General features: G+C 38.3%; 1 protein-coding gene across 20 annotated transcripts in view; it reads right to left on the bottom strand.

Annotated features, from left to right (window-relative positions):
* The window catches only part of LOC127436162 (tropomyosin alpha-1 chain-like), a 35,306-nt gene that overhangs the window by 2,492 nt on the left and 15,427 nt on the right, over positions 1-17,387 (bottom strand). For 4 of the 20 annotated variants that reach the window (XM_051690148.1, XM_051690134.1, XM_051690132.1 and 1 more), the window contains 3 exons: positions 13,340-13,415; positions 12,647-12,709; positions 12,459-12,528 (listed from right to left, as the gene is read on the bottom strand). In XM_051690148.1, coding sequence (XP_051546108.1) covers positions 12,459-12,528; positions 12,647-12,709; positions 13,340-13,415 — 209 coding nt within the window. Of the gene's footprint in view, positions 1-861; positions 7,169-9,138; positions 10,716-12,458; positions 12,529-12,646; positions 12,710-13,339; positions 13,416-15,782; positions 15,859-17,387 lie in introns of those variants that run through there. The other 16 variants (XM_051690140.1, XM_051690139.1, XM_051690147.1 and 13 more) reach the window with 8 other exon arrangements.

Genomic DNA, 17,387 nt, shown 5'->3' with positions numbered 1-17,387 from the left:
ACAATTGCATTACCTAGGTCTGTTAATCTAACATCCCAAAAAATGAAATGGTATGATTTCAGTCAGACTAAAGCATTTATATAACATTTTCAAAAGACCAATTCAGAGTTCCCACTCTTTTCAACCAATGAATTTCCATGACTTCTCCATGACTTGAACGCTAATTTCCATACCCAAACATTAACTTTTCATTCTGGAAATGGCACCGAAATCACAATTGCAAATTTGTAAAAAAAAAAAAAAAAAAATTGTTTCGTAAGTTAAACTGAAAACATTGAATTACTTAAATTAATAATTAAAAACAACTACAACTTGTAGTAAGTTCTCAATGGATAGACTAACTTACAACAGGTGAGATTTTCCAGCATATACAATTAAACAGATGCAGTATTCAAATATACTAATATATACACAAACACACTCTCTCTCTCCCTCACCGATCAACCACAACAGTAAAACCACCTGCCTAATATTGTGTAGGTCCCCCTCGTGCCGCCAAAACATTCAAGCATTCTGAGATGGTCCAAAAAGAAAAAGGAAAATCAAGACACACTTCCACCGAGATGTTATTCTTCTCACCACAATTGTACAGAGCACTTATCGGAGTTCCTGTAGACTTTGTCAGTTCGAACCAGTCTGGCCATTCTCTGTTGACCTCTCTCATCAACAAGGTGTTTCCATCCACAGAACCGTAATACTCAAACCAGCCCATCTGGCACCAACAATCATGCCACACTCCAAAACACTGAGATCACATTCCCCATTCTGATGACTGATGCGAACATTAACTGAAGCTCCTGAACCATATCTGCATGATTTTATGCACTGCACTGCTGCCACAGGATTGGCTGATTAGATAATCACATGGATGATTGTTGGTGCCAGACAGGTTTTTTTTTTGTTTTTTGTTTTTTTACACATTGATGGTTTAGTATTTCTGTAAATGCTGATCTCCTGGGATTTTCACGCACAACAGTCTATAGAATTTACTCAGAATGGTGCCAAAAACAAAAAACATCCAGTGAGCTGCAGTTCTGCAGATGGAAATGCCTTGTTGATGAGAGAGGTCAACAGAGAATGTCCAGACTGGTTCGAACTGACAAAGTCTACGGTAACTCAGATAACCACTCTGTACAATTGTGGTTTGAAGAATAGGGTTGGTGCTGTTTTGGCGGCACGAGGGGGACCTCCACAATATTAGGCAGATGGTTTTAAATGTTGTGGCTGATCAGTGTAACAGACCATGACGGACCCTCCACCTCCAAATCGATCCCGCTCCAGAATACAGGCCTTGGTGTAACGCTCATTCCTTAAACACGAGCCTGACCATCACCCCTGGTGAGACAAAACCGTGACTCGTCAGTGAAGAGCACTTTCTGCAAGTCCTGTCTGGTCCAGCGAAGGTGGGTTTGTGCCCATAAGCGATGTTGTTGCCGGTGATGTCTGGTAAGGACCTGCCTTACAACAGGCCTACAAGCCCTCAGTCCAGCCTCTCTCAACCTATTGCAGACAGTCTGAGCACTGATGGAGGGATTGTGCGTTCCTGGTGTAACTCGGGCAGTTGTTGTTGCCATCCTGTACCTGTCCCGCAGGTGTGATATTTGGATGTACCGATCCTGTGCAGGTGTTGTTACACGTCATCTGCCACTGCGAGGACAATCAGCTGTCCTTCCTGTCACCCTGTAGCGCTGTCATAGGCATCTCACAGTACGGATATTGCAATTTACTGCAGTCCTCATGCCTCCATGCAGCATACCTAAGGCACGTTCACACAGATGAACAGGGACCCTGGGCATCTTTCTTTTGGAGGTTTTCAGAGTCAGTAGAAAGGTCTCTTTAGTGTCCTAAGTTTTTATAACTGTGTTTATGGTTCATTGGACAAGCATGGAAAAGATTGTTTAAACCCTTTACAATAAAGATCTGTAAAGTTATTTGGATTTTTACAAAATTATCTTAAAAATGCAGTGTCCTGATAAAGGGACATTTCTTTTTGCTGAGTTTTATATATATATATATATATATATATATATATATATATATATAAAAGGAAACACCAAAATGTATCTAAATGACATTTGCACATTTTTAAGGCTGTAGGCCCAGCTACACAGGATCCCCTTTGAATTTGGTTGGAGTTTAGTGTTTTTATAGATAGTGATTTTTTTAATGCTTGTTATATGGAACAACAATTCTATGGTTAGCGTGTTTTTCTTACAAAGAGAGAACAGTCTAACCCTACTTCAACCCTAACCTCCCTGGGCATGCTCCTCTAAGAGACCAGTTTACCTGGAAGCCTTTAGAATGTGTTACTGTCATTAAGGTGAATTTTGTTTAGAATATTTGAAAACTGCATCTGTATAATTGCGCATACTGTCAAAATATCACCTGTAGTAAGTCTATCAAATAGGAACATGCGACATCATCTGGAATGTGAACATGACATCTTGGTGAATTTTAGTGATTTGTTTTCCTAAAATAGGAAATACTATATTCATAATTGGACTTACTGTAATAATCTCACCTGTAGTAAATTAGTCTATCCACTGGGAACTTACTACAACTTTTGAAATGTGAAAATACTGCACTTTTGTTTTTTTGTTTTTTTTGTTAACTTGCATGTCAACAGCATAGTGGTGTCATTTTCAGATGGTCCCTTGAGTATGCTAGGCAACGAAAGTGCATTGGTGCATGTTCTGTCATAATTCTGCAGCCACACCAAGTGTTGACTGTTCTGCATACAATTTTTTATGGCCTTTGTAGTACAGTTATATAGCCTTTAAGTGTGTGAATTATATTTTTGTAAGACTGTCGCTTTCAGAGAGTGCAGGTAAAAGAAAATGAATATCCAACAAATAGAGCCAAAAAGTAACTTTACACCACTTCATATAGGTCTTTTTTAGCCCTTTACATCAACAAAGTCATGGGACAAATATTTTGTCTAGGGAATAAGATAATTTCCTTCTGGCCACGAGATACGGATGTCGTTCCCTCAACAAAATATCTAGTGGCCACAACATATCACATTCCCACGAGTTCTTATGATGTGGCAATGACAAAACTAAGTGAACCGAATCTGTCCCTTCCCGGGCACCGTTGGATCCCGATCCTTTGCCAGCCATTTCTCATACCTGGCCATGCTGAGCAAGGCATTGTTAAAGGTGCACTTTCCTGGCAAGCTAAACTTAGCTGTAAAAGCTAATTTTACATGCTAAAGTAGGTTATGTGAAAATTAGCAAAGAGAGACTCACTTCACTGAAATAAGCGGGTAAATGACAATCCTAAAATGGACGGAGATTAGTGGAACGTCATTGTCTCTAATTGGTCAGGTATTTTAAATAACATGATATATTTTAAACTCTTCACTGTGTGTTTTTAATCCAGTGCAACGTAACACCCTGATTAAATATTTTAGGACAGAGCATAATAAATAAAAATATATGAACTATAAAAAATAAAATAAAAATATTCCATGATTTTCCCATGACTTTTAAGATTTTATAAATTTCCATGACTTTTCCTGGCCTGGAAATCACAATTTTAAAATTCCTTGATATTTCCAGGTTTTCCATGACTGTGGGAACCCTGCCAATTAGTGTTTTAGTCCAACTTAAATCAAACTTTTACAGTGCATGTAAACATATATTGAAAAATTATCTGGTCCTTAGACATGGCTTTGATTCCTCGTTCAATGAAGGTCTATGGGACCTTTTCTGCTGTTTTATCATGTGCCTGCCCAAAACGGTAAGTCTGATCCCTTAGAAAATGCAACCAATTTTAATACTTTGGGTTAAGGATTTCAACAAACCCCTCTCTCTATATACGAGCAAGGGGTAAAGGGATAGTTCACCTAAAAATTCTCATGCCATCTCAGATGTTTATGACTTTTTCTTCTGCAGAACAAAGATTTTTAGAAAAATATTTCAGCTCTGTTGGTCCATATAATGCAAGTGAATGAAAGTTCTGGCCACCAAGCTCCAAAAAAATAAAAAAATAAAATCACATAAAAGGAAGAATAAAAGTAATCCATATGACTCTAGTGGTTAAATCTATATCTTCAAAAATGATGCAATGTGGGTGAGAAATAGATCAGATGTTTTACAAAAAAATGTACACTTTCACATTCTGGTTCTGATTTGGTGATTTACATTTTTTGTGCTTAATTTTAGTAGAATTTTAAGTAAAAAAGGACTTAAATATTGATAAGTTTCTCACCCACACCTGTTATATCACTTCTGAAGATATGGATCTAACCACTGGAGTCATATGGATTACTTTTAGGCTGCCTTTATGTGGTTTTTAGACATTCATTCAAAGTTCTGGCCACCATTCACTTGCATTGTATGGACCTACAGCTATAACAGCTATCAGTAATCAATGTGGTTTAAGAAACTGAAGTCATTTCAGACTAGAAGTGACTCAACTACTCCCATGGGAAGACTTGATTATAAACCCATGGAAATTTGAATGTGAGGAAAGAAAGAATTTGCCTAATATGTAAAACTGGGTAAACCAACATGTCGAGTTCTTCCAATGTTTCCTACATGAAAAGACATCAGCTTTGTCAGACACTTGTGGAGACAGACCGATATATCGGTTTTGCCGATTGATCGGCACCGATAACTATCGTTATTGGCAAAAATCTACACAGTTTTTCCCCATTGCGTCCAGTGCTGGAGTGGCTGGGAAGGGTCCGCTGTTGTTATACAGTATAAGAGCGGCCTCTAGAGGTGAAATAAAAACTGAAATCACTTCACTGATGTATTGTGGTGTTTGTTTTGACACGTGATACTACACTCTGCATGGAGCGGAACACTTCAGATGCGGATTTAAAACATCAACAACGAAAATGTATACAGTATATGTTGTCATATCATTATAAAGTAATTAATTTGTTGACTAGTTGCTGCATTAGTAGAGAACAGCAGTATATCAGCCGACAATCGATCAGTATATCAGCCGACGCTATCATTAAAGCTAACCTCAAGCGGTTAGAACAATGTGACAAAAATACACAAGTCCCACCCATATGTTTAAATGTCATAATTGTTACCATCAATTACTATCTAATTGCATTAGTTTATATCCAGCTGGTCATGTTTATGCATTCGTTAGCCAGCTAAGTTGCATATTTAAAGCTAGTGATGTGAGAAAGCAAATTAATATCTTCATGCAGCCGAATGAAACGTATAAACAAATCAGAAACGCATCCGATTTCAATTAGATTTTTATATCCTCACTGTAATACGATGACTTCAGATCGATCACATTCTTGCGCTAAAAAAGGCTAGACACAATGCAACAAATACAGTTTAACAGAAAGCAGGTGTCTCAATATGCTTTTAAAGTTCTTTTTAATTAGACACATCATCTAAAAAAACAGCACTCCTGCACGAGATGCTGAATAAACAAAGTAAACAAAGATGTTCGTCTAGCACACGTTTACATAGAAAAACAAATGGATGGTTGCAAAAGCGTTCGGTGTGAACAGCCCCTTACAGTTGGTGGAGGTCTTTGGCCGTTGTGTCTTGCTCTCATAAGCATTTCTCAGATTAAGCAACAAGTTGTTTAAATGCTTTGTCAGGAAAGATGTTCAACTTGGAAATATGTGTCTCGAGATTCTTGCGTTCGGTTCCAGTCTGTTGTGTTCCGTCTGTTTGAACAGCCCCCGGCCTGTGCTCATAGTCTGAGCCTCTTCACCACAGAATCAGCTGAATACCACTGCTATTTGTGAATATTGCTACTCTACATACAACTGTACTGAATAAAAAAAAACAAAACAATGTGGCATTTTGCTGTAATGAAGCTTGAGTTTGTAGTAGTAGGAATCGGTACTGTTTATTTTTGTAATAAAAAGTTCAGCACTATTTTACTTTGAGTGTTATTTTTTCATTCAGCATCAATTTTAAAAACTATCGGTTGATTAATCGGTTCTCTCAACTTAGTTATCAGGAAAATCCACCATCGGTCGACCTCTAGACACTTGTGTAACAACTGACCTCACTTTCTCTCCTCTGTTTGGAATTTCTATAACATTTACTCAGTGAGCTAATATAAAAACAATACAAGGTATCCACCTTTCTCCAGGAGGTCTTACTGGGGAAAAGAATGCGGATGGGACTTCTGCCGGAAGTCATTCTACAGCATTCCCTAGCTCTGGCTGCAGTTATTTTAAGACCCTGTTTACAGCCGGTAATAAGACACATTTTGGATGATCTAAATCGCAATGGTCAGTGCTAAATATAATTGTAAACGGGGTGCAAAATGTTTTGTGATTGGATCACAAAAACACATACAGAGGTAATCAAAAACCACATCGATTCAAGGTTTAAAACGTCATCCTGATGCGTCCCGGACAGCAGCGAAGCACTACCTCTCACCAGTCAATCACCCGACGAACAAATGTTTAAACTTGCATGCGTATTAAAAAGGAAATAACCGTCTGATCAGAGAGCTTGAAAAAGCAATTACATACCCAAGTATGAGAACTTCACAGCTCTTCCTTAGTGTGTCTGTCTGATTTGAACATGCAGGGTGACAAGCACACACATCTGAAGCTGAACTAACACAGGTATTCCACTGAAACAACCAATAATTTTGCTCAAAATGTTGCGTTTGTTCTTAGATTAAATCTCAACTGCATCTGGAAAAAAACAGCGCGCCAGTTTTGTTCACGCTTTCTTTATCTTTATTAATTTTTTTGCAGTTTATTATTAATTAGTAACACACTGATATAATGATTGACGTATGTCCATACGAAATCATGCACACTCTTCTCAAAATCCCAACACCACAACAAAAGAATGAATGGACGCCGCAACAACAACTGTGTTAACGCCTATTTCTCTATATTTCCATATTTCTATAAAAACGATACAAGGTACAGTCCATGACTTCTAGCAATTCTTCTTGACTTTATTATAGCCACAACATTTAAGCACACAGAAATGAGAAATAAAGAACAAACAATGAGAAGGTATAGTTTTACATAGAAAGAAGAATGTTTATTTTTAGATAAAGCAAAAAGAATGAAAGATTCGGTACAAGAGATATAAAGAAAACCCAATGTGGAGGAAGGTATAGGCAGGGATAGAGGGATGATGGAAAATGAAATGCTGGAAAAAATGATGTCGTTCAGCCAGCAGGAGGAATCGTGGTGTGAACAATTTATCTGTGCAGAGGGGAGAAGTAAAACATTGGTGATGAAAGGGCCAGATTTGGTAGAGGGAATTTACCACCACACACAGGAAAGAAACCACTGCACTCAGGAGCAACAATGCTTTGCTTCCTAAAGTTAATTATAAAGAGTCACACACAAATCTCTGATAGCATTACATATCAGAAAATGTATCCAGCTATGATGCTAAATATGTATTAAGTGTCTCCATAGAGTTGTGTCAAATAATCACGCAGCTGACTTACCAAACAGCTCACTCTTCTGTCCTAAAGAAGTATACTATAAAATATCAAACTTGATGTTGACAGATCAGAAAAACCTTTAAATGTCAAGCTTTGGGCCTCTCTTCTGAACAGAAGATGACCTTGTTAGTAGCAGAGCAATTACATTTCAGAAAGGTACAACAGAAAAAAAAAAAAAAAAAATAAAACACAAAAGGAAGTCACAGAGCTCAAAACGCTTCCCCACTGTAAAACAGTGGTGCATTTCTGACTATTATTCACATTCGCTTTGGGGTTAAGACTTCACAGTACTGAGAGTAGGGCTGGGCAATATAGTATATGATATTACATGTTCGATATAAAAAAAAAAAGATTTGCGAATATTGCGATTATTTAATTTGCATTTTATTTTGTTTAATAAGTTTTGTGAAGTTTGCATCAGAACACTAGATTTGCACCCATTAATTGCATCACAATGGGAGTATGGAAGTGGCAAGAATTGTTATTTCTGTTAAGTCAAATTTTAGTAATTTATTTGCACATGAAGAAATTGTTAATATATTAGGAAGGAAATAACAGAATACACAGTAGTCCAGTCCTGAAGTTTTGATTCTGGCTGATAGAATACATGCTTCAGAGGAAGATATTACATAAGTGCTTGACGGGAAAAACAAAAATGCAGACGATATATAATAGTTTTATTGATATTTGCCTTTTATCATTAGAAAAGTTACAGGGAACTGTTGAGGAGAGACCATTAGAATACATGCCTCAGAGGAAAATTTATGAGCGTTCCACAGGATGCTGGATCTGCTGAAGTTGTGCGAGGTTACATCTGTTTAAATGAGATCTGCGCATATTTGCAGATGGTATATATTAGTTTTATTGATATTTGCCTTTTTATCATTAGACAAGACAGTTAAAAGTTACAGGGAACTTTTGAGGAGAGAGAGGGAGAATGAAATAGGCGAGCACTAACGCGTCTGCCGTGGCTCTGATATGCAGACCATTTAAATGAGACTGTGTTGCACACTGGTCTATTATTGTAGTAACATGATGGCACGTAACGACAAAACGAACCATGACTGGCCGTTTACATGTCTCAGTCACTTCACATGCAAGCTGCCAATTCTCAGCACCCTCAAGAAACAAATTGGCCGATGCAGATAATGAAAAAATTCTAAATATCGGCCTTGGCAATATATCGGTCGACCACTAGTTTTAAAATTATTATTTATATCTGCAGCTTTAGTATGTCAAAAGGAAATACACATTTTAGACTCCCAAACATTTATTTTGCAAATAGAATAGAACTGAAGAACAGGGAGCTCTGCAACATTTGGCATGGCCCACACAGAGCCCCCCACGGATCAGTCACAAGTGCTTAAAACTTTTGCACAGTACTGTATATTAACATTTTTAATAAAATTTGTAAATACTATTTTATTAGTACTAATAAAAAACGAAATACTGCCGTTTATTACCATGCACTGTTATATCAGAGCATATAAAAAAAAAAAACAAAGGATTCTTTCTTAGAAAAACATGCATTGATTCAGGGGCGTAGATTCCGGGGGGTGGCGGTGGAGGGAGGTTGGGGTAACCCCCAATAATCAAAACAAGCAAGTAAACACCCCCCCCCAATATTTATACCATGATCATTATTATTGGCCTTCAGCCTACAGCTATCCATTTCGTAATAGAGTTACTTAATCTCTCATAGGATGCATTCTGTCTGCACTATTTATTTATTTTTTTTTGTTGTTTTTTTTTTTTTTTTTTTTTTTTTTTTAAGTATACATGTGTCAGACAGACGCCTATGGAACGTTATTCGCGGCATAGGTCTGGGTTCTATAGCCGCTTAAACTGGCCAAGAACCACCCATTTAGACAGGAAAAGCCATCTAACTGACATGTAAACCTACCAATCACAGTCAGTCTTTTATTACGGGGTGTTTAGGTGTGGGGTTATCGGAGATTAATCATACCATAAAGACAGACATACGGACATAAATCATTTATATAAAAGGTGCGAGTCTCCGCGAGCAATTACACAGAAAACACATGGGAAAATAGCAGAAAGCGTGTAGAGAATCTAAGTACAGCACAGAAAACTTCATTATAGAGAATTTCACAGATATAACTTGGTAAACAAAGCAGAAAATGCAGCTCTGCTTGTGGATATCAGTTTTACTTTCTGCTACGTGCCTAAAACGAAACAAACGAAGATTGTGTGTCACTAACGTGGCAATCTTGGGAAAATTCTGTGATATTTTGTCCTCAAAAGCGCTCATTCTATCAATGCAGAACCTTGTGAAAGCAACTAGGCTTCTATGCATACTGAAAACATCCTGTGTCTCACGGAAGTTCCACTGAGCCGGCCAATCAGATATTCGCTGATTGTTCGAGAAAGCATCTTCCAGTTTTGTGTGCTATAAGCATCAGACGATTAGTGCACAGACTGAGGCCGAGACTAATGGAACGTAGTTGTGTTGCATCTAACTGGTTTTCAGTGCCATACACGCTGCGTTTTTAGGATGTTCAAAGTTCAAAAGTTTTAAACTTTATGTGTGAAGGTTATGCTGCCTGCTCTCATTGGTTGGATAAGGTGTTTTGCCTGTACAGCACCAATCTGTGGCTGTGCTGACTGCCCCCTGCCGACTGTGAAACGCAAGATCATAAAGGTGGTATTTGAAATCATGAAGGTAGGACAATTCTTGGTAAGAATTTATGTAAGAGTCAAGGGGCATGATTGTGTAAATTTTTCTAATACGTTATTTTCCGTATAATTAAAATCACACTAAATTAACAGCCCTAATATATACATGTATTGAATATCATAAAAAATTGCTACAATGTTTATAGCCCAGCCCTAGTACTAAACATTTTAACCAAAGAGTTAGAAGTCTTTTGTTTGTCCACAAAATTAGACGATGATTAAAATAATACAGGGTTATGAATCCAAAACTTTAGAAAGAACAGAACTCCTATACACTGCCTCTACAAGCCATGGCTCCACTGTTCAACATTTTAATGCCCAGGCCTAAATTTGCAATAACCAAATGACTTGACACTTTACACCACAAGGATCAGTATCGGGAACCATGGGTCTTGTAGTTACAGAGATAGCAGAGGTTTTTAAACAGAGAAAGAATTCACTGTGTGTGAATTGAAGACACAAGACCTTATTTACAGAGGAGATTATGGGTAATGGGGAGGGGCACAGACAGCATATAAATTACATTGAAGTCATGTCATTGAGAGCGTGGTCCAGCTCTTCACTGATGGCTTTGTACTTGAGTTTCTGGGAATACAACTCATCTATTGGAGGTTGGGATGGGGTTTGGTGGAGAAGGGGATGGAGGGGAAATAAAAACAGGTGCAAGAGTGAAGCATCCAATCCAGCGGCAAGACAGCCCCCAGTAAACGGAGTGACATACAGCGAGAGCGTGATGTGAAGAGAGAGTAGGGAGGGGAAACAGAAAATAAAGTTATAGAGGAATGGAAAGGAATTCCATGCAAAGACCATGACAAATTCCTCAGCAGCAGCGTAAAATTCCAAACGACAGAGTGACCAAGTCCTTCGCAGATTATCTACTGGATTGACGCCACACAGTCTATAACCAAATCTTATGAGATTAAAGGGATACTTCACCCAAAAAATGAAACTTCAGCATTCCAAACCCGTCTGACTTTTTCTTTGTGTAATACTAAGGGAGATGTTTCTAACTATGTTCAGAGTGTTTGCTCTAATAAGGCTGTCATGTTCCAACAATTGCATAAGCACCATAAAAATTGTCCAACAGTCCTTTATACGAGTCATCTGAAGCATACGATAGCTTTATGCGAGAAATTGTCCAAAAATGTAGTGAAAATGTTCGCCTCTGACATAGTCCTAAAATCTCATTCACTTTCATATAAAATGTACAGTATAAAAATAGCGTATTTCAAAATCAATGATTTCAACTGTAATTGGTTCTTGTGCGTCTAAGTCAATGATGTCAAACCTGGCATAATAGGTGGGCCATATTTGAATTGTATAAGATTTGAGAGCTATGGTGAACAGTGGCAGTACTTGGATGTGATCTTTGGGGGTGGCATTTTAATCTTTAGGTTGGGCAACTGTTTCTCTTTGTCAGACTGGTGGGTGCTCCTGCTTGATAAGTTTGCTTGGGTTGGTCCCCCTTGATGGTGTTTTGCGTTGGTCTGGGGGGTGAAGGGTAAGCTTTTCACTCAATAACAAATTTTTCTGTTTGTTCATGTCACAAAGTTATCACAGGGATTCAGAAATCATGGATTATAGCACACAAGTCATATGGACTACTTTAAGGTATGTTTATGGTGCTTTTTTTTGTCATTTTGAGAGTTTAACAGCATTAGTCTCCATTATTGAAACCGAGCACTCTGGACATTGTGCAGCAAATCCTAATTTGTGTTTCATTAAATAAAGTCTTATTTTACGGGTTTGGAACATGAGTGCGAGTTAATGATGACAGAACTTTATTTTTGGGTGTACAATCTCTTTAAAGTGTCTGTCTCACTGAAGGCTCTATGACCAAGCACCTTGCATTATCACCAATACATTAACAAAGTGCAAACATTCTCTTCGCTGTCATCTTTGTTCAATTATGAAAATCAACTTGGGCTTGGGTAAATCCAACTGACAAGAACATGAGGACACTATTTGACACCATCCCATAAAAACCTAATCAGGTATAACACTGCATATAATTGGACCTCCATAAAAGCTCTGGTGTCATCTTACAAAACAATGTAAAGCCTGTCTGAGGATCTGACCAATAATTGGTCTCTTCAAAAGAGGCAATGATGATTCAGTGACTGAACAGATAAGGAAGTTAAAAGAAGGCCATTGGAGTAAAAGGTTTGAGGAACAGAATGACAGGAGAGATAAATGTTTGAAAGCTTTATGATCTGGAGCAAAGCAATTTTCTCCCTGAATGTTTCACAATCACATGTAAGAATGAAACCATGAAATAATAATGACGGAGTTTAAAAAGAAACTGAAATGTGAAAATGAGAAGCTTGAGTGAATGTAAGTCGTACCTTCAAGGTCATCAATGCTCTTCTCAAGCTTGGCAACTGATCTCTCAGCGAACTCGGCACGGGTCTCAGCCTATGGCAAGAGAAACATTCTAAGAATGGTTTGCTGGCGAGTATTGGAAAGAATCCTCAAAACATACACACACACACACACACGATAAGTCCCTGGATAAAGATCTGCATAAGCTCACCTCCTTCAGTTTGTCTGTGAGAACCTTGATCTCCTCCTCGTATTTGTCTTCCTTCTGTGAGTACTGCAAGCATCATATGAAGGACAAAAGTCAAAAGCCAAACCAGCACACCTGACATGCAACACTTAATGCACTTGTGCTCAACTAAAGAGGATCAACAGACTTATTACAGGGTTCCCACACCTTTTGACCAATGAATTTCCATGACTTCTCCAGCTGTTCATAACTAGTGCATAGGGATTTTTAAAAATAATTTTTTGTATACTATTTGCTGGGGTGGATTTCAATTTGATTGCCAGACACAAATCTTTGGAATATATACTTTTAAACAATTATCAGAGACATTTCCACACTGATATGACCAAAAAAAAAAGCCTTCGATTTGAACGGGCCCCCTTGAGGAATACCACATTGTGTCCAACAAGAAAAGATTATTAATAACACATGCCACCCCATAGGCTTCTTATCAAGCTTTACCAGCCAGAATAAGTAAACCAGCTTCCAAAAAGTCTAAGCTGGTCTTTTTAGCAAGGATGTGACCTCAAGTACACAATTTACCCCATCCCTGAAATTGAAAACAGACGACTCATACATTGATGGTTTCACAGACAAAGATGAGTTGTTTAACATTAAGAAACACTGGTTATCCCTGTTTAGTCAGGAGGGTGTGCCTGAGGCTGGCAGCACACCTACCTTCTCAGCCTGGGCTTCCAGAGACTTCAGGTTGTTGGTCACAGTTTTCAACTCTTCCTCAAGCTCAGCGCATTTGCTGGTGTTTTACACAAAGAACGCAGAGGAGGATGCAGGTGAAGAGGAGTAGGAAAGGAGAACCAGAGGCAGATTGAATGGAGGAATCAGGAAGAGAGCAAAAGGAGAACAAGAGAGAGAGACAAAAAACCCAAAAAAAAAAAATCAAAAACAGAGGTAGGAGTTGGGGAGCCCAAAGCCCCCCTCAACACAGCAGGAATGTACTACAGCAAAGAATCGAAGTCGACGTAACTTCTGCATTCCTGTATTTACAAATAATGGGTCTCATTCACAATCACGTACAAGTGTTCTTTCTTACATGCGCAGACATAAAAGGTTGTCACAAAATATTTGCAGCATTCACCACAGGTATGCAAGCACATAAACTTGTTTAAACCTTTGTTCTAATTTTAATAAAACAGGATCATTCTAAATGAAGGGGTGTGTGCCCGCAGTTAGTTATTTGCATAATATACGCCCAAACGATCTCCATTTAAGGGCTTTTCACACAATCTCCCCTGTACAGCCATTCATCACTCTCTCCAAACTTATTCTTACGATCTATAAAGATGCGTTCTTGTTTAAAACCACATGCAGCAAGATATTTGAGTAAAGCCAAGTGTGTGATTCTCAAAACCATTTATTAACACACCTTTACCCTTGTGTGACCCTGCGTCCACATGTGTGGACATTGTATTTTGGCTTTGCTATATGCAACGCATAATTTTAATTAATTTAAACTGACTGTATACCATTCACAAAACTCTAGACTCTCATTTAAGGGTTAAACTTCTTCCGCACTGAATTACGTGACACAACAGCATGCCGTTGATTTCCATGAAGTGCTTCTAACTGTTCTGAGACCAGTGCAGACAGACAGCACACTGGAGGTTAAGTAATTCAATAAATAGGGAGCAAGGGAGCATCCAATTGCCCTCTTTGTAGCAAAGTGCATTCAATCCTAAAATCCAACCAAACGTTTAGTTTCAGGCTGCAGATGATGTTTGGACCACTCAACATGTTTGACAGACATGGGACAATGGTAATCAGTACATAGATTCAGAATTGTATAATGTATAATTTTATTTTAACATGGTTATCAGTGATTGGATAATGCTGGCCATTACTTTGAATCAGAATTATGCTAATTTCTGATATAATCTCTGTAACATTTAAAAAAAACTTGACTAACCAACACTCCAGGAAACAATTGACTAAAAAAAAAAAGACGTTCTATAGTTTGGTATTATTTAAACATATCTCACAACTTAGTCCTGCTGTCCACATATGTGGACAAATTTTATAAAAGAAACACTATTTGCTCTAGAAAAGTTTTATTTTTTTTGTTTGTTTTATAACATGCTACTAGTTACAAATCAAAAAGGGCAATGGAAAATGTACACAGCAGTCACACTCGGGTCTCAGGAGGTTAATATAGGCCTAGACTACACGTGATTGGCTGCAGAACCTAACCTAGATCCAGTCATTTTTGGTACTATGAAATAAATAAAACTCATTGTAGGGACTTGTATCTGGCTTAATGCCAGAAACATACAATACAAAAGTATGCAAATGCAGAAGCAAGCAATTGGACAACGCGTGGTCCGGCTGAACATATCTAACGTGCGTTCTTGCGTTACTGTGGCGGTAACAAACCTTTGTACTCAAGGGGGCAAGAGAGTTAACTTTAAAAAGTTTGTGCCATTTGTTACTATTCAGCTAAGTTGCTATAAATATAATGACTTTAATTTACTTGCTCAGCACTATTCTCTTTAAACTGTTGCTACACCAAGACAGTAGTTGACTTGAAAGATAACTCACCGTAAAAGTGGACAGTTTTACGAATTAATTTCTGCTATAGCGCCTCGTGGCAATGCTGAGAATGCAACGCATACCTGCATTGTTTTAAAAACTGCAGTCTGACACATTTCAGAATGGAACCACGCACAACATCGAGCTTGTGTAGCTAGAAGCATCTGCTTTCACATACTTGCATCAGAATCTTTCGGGCCGTAACACATTCCATGTTTCTTAGACCACCAGAAGTCTGTAAACTTTTGCATACATTTGGTTTGAGCTGGTTAATGATTTCCAATAGTGACGAATCAGGTTTCACACAAACACATACATATGCATGCTTGGTACACGAGGCCCACCATCTTAAATTAGGAGCATTCAGGTTGCAGCATTCCTGCCAAGTCAGAAGGGTGTGAAACCAACAACACCGAAAGGAGTTGGTCAAAAAAAAAAAAAAAAAAAAGGAGCAAATAAGGCTACACAGGTAGCAAGCAGGAGAAATGGTGCATTTGCCTGCTACAGGGTGCATAAGGCCAGGCAGCAGAGGATGTTATACATGTAGGCGACCTTTCAAGTGAATCATGTGTAGTACCTGATCTTCTGATGCCTTTAATGACTTATAGGTTTGGTCCAACACTTGAAGCTCGTCCTGTAATCTCCGAACGCGTCTGTTAGTGTGTGCAGGGGCGCAAGGCCATTCCAAACACAGGCAGCATGCACGTTAACCGAAAGTGCAAACAAAAACAAATGACAACCAAAACAAAGAAGAGGTATGTGAAGCAGGTATTAGGTATTAGCAATATGGGAGTAAAATTCTTTGGGGTTGCACACACAGGATGAATTTTTGTGTTGGTGCTACTTTTTTCTTGTTGGTCTATGTACGCGTCAGCTGTTTTTTCAGCATCTCGCACCATTGCGTTTTTAAGACAAGGTTTAAAATACTGTTAGCGCATGGTGGTTTTAAAACAAATGGACCAATCAGAAAAAGGTGGGGGTGGGACAAGCATCTCAAGTGTATTGAGTGTTTACAGTAGCATTTATAACATGTCAAATTAACACAGGCTCTTATCCTAGTGGTATTTGGTTACCCTTAAAGTCTCTAGCAAGTAATGTATTTTTTACCTCAGAAACAAAACATTAGCTAGACTGGTTGCTAGCAGACTTGCTCGCTAAATAACAGTAAGCTAACTAGTTTTCTACCATCTTATCGTAAATATGGAGTTGAATTAGGCCAACAGGTTTGGGTGTTAAAAGCTCATCTTGAGAACCCCATGTTAAACCAAAGTTGCTTTAAGACAAGTCAGGTCACTTAGCGGTAGGGCTGAAACGATTAGTCTACGTTAACAACGTCGACAAACATTTTAATTGTCGAATAGTCGTTTGATCTCATTTAACGTAACATGAGATCACATTAAACTCTGATGATGTGCGAGAGCAGCACTGCAGTTCGCACCTGACTGAGGAGAGGAAGAATTACACAGCTCACAGTCCAGATGCACTCTAAACTTTCCAAACAGCTTTAGGTGATGTAGATTGCAAAGTATGAGGGAATAATGCAAAAATGCAAATAAGTAAATACAGAAGCATTCTCGTTGTTGAATAAGTGGAGCCGGAGCTGCCGCTCCACTGACGCAAAACTTGTGTGTCAAGCATCTTTAAAGGAAACTCCACGTCGTTACATCTTTAATGCTGTTATATTTAATGTCTTATAGCTTTATTAAAGTTCAAATAATACGGAAGCAGATCATGTAAATGACTACAAACTCCGAAACATTTCTCTGTGTGGTCAACGCCTCTTCTACGGGTTGCGTGAAGTGTCCCGATCTAAGGGGGAGAGATTAAAACTGCATCCGGCTGATGCACACTCTGTTGTGGGATGCTCATCCATCGAGTGCACATGCTTAATGCAGCTAAATTATAACGTGATGGCTCACGACTTATTGAATCATAATATACGTCACTGTGCATTTCTTATCGTGAAGAAAATTGGCAATACACAGCTTTATTAATATGAAAGAGAGTTTGTTCTTTGGTGAGTTAAAGATGGACTGAAGTGAACAGAAAGGTGAGAGAGATAGTCTTCACCCCATTATACACTGCAAAAAAATAGGTTTTTGATTTGTTTTTGTTTTGGCTTGTTTTCCAATATAAATATCTAAAGCTCTTTTAAAACAACATACATTTTCCTTAGCAGCTA

The sequence above is a fragment of the Myxocyprinus asiaticus genome, chromosome 46 (genome assembly GCF_019703515.2).
Source record: "Myxocyprinus asiaticus isolate MX2 ecotype Aquarium Trade chromosome 46, UBuf_Myxa_2, whole genome shotgun sequence".
Classification (NCBI taxonomy): domain Eukaryota; kingdom Metazoa; phylum Chordata; class Actinopteri; order Cypriniformes; family Catostomidae; genus Myxocyprinus; species Myxocyprinus asiaticus.
Note: the sequence above shows the minus strand (reverse complement) of the source record. Positions and strands in the feature narration are given on the sequence as shown.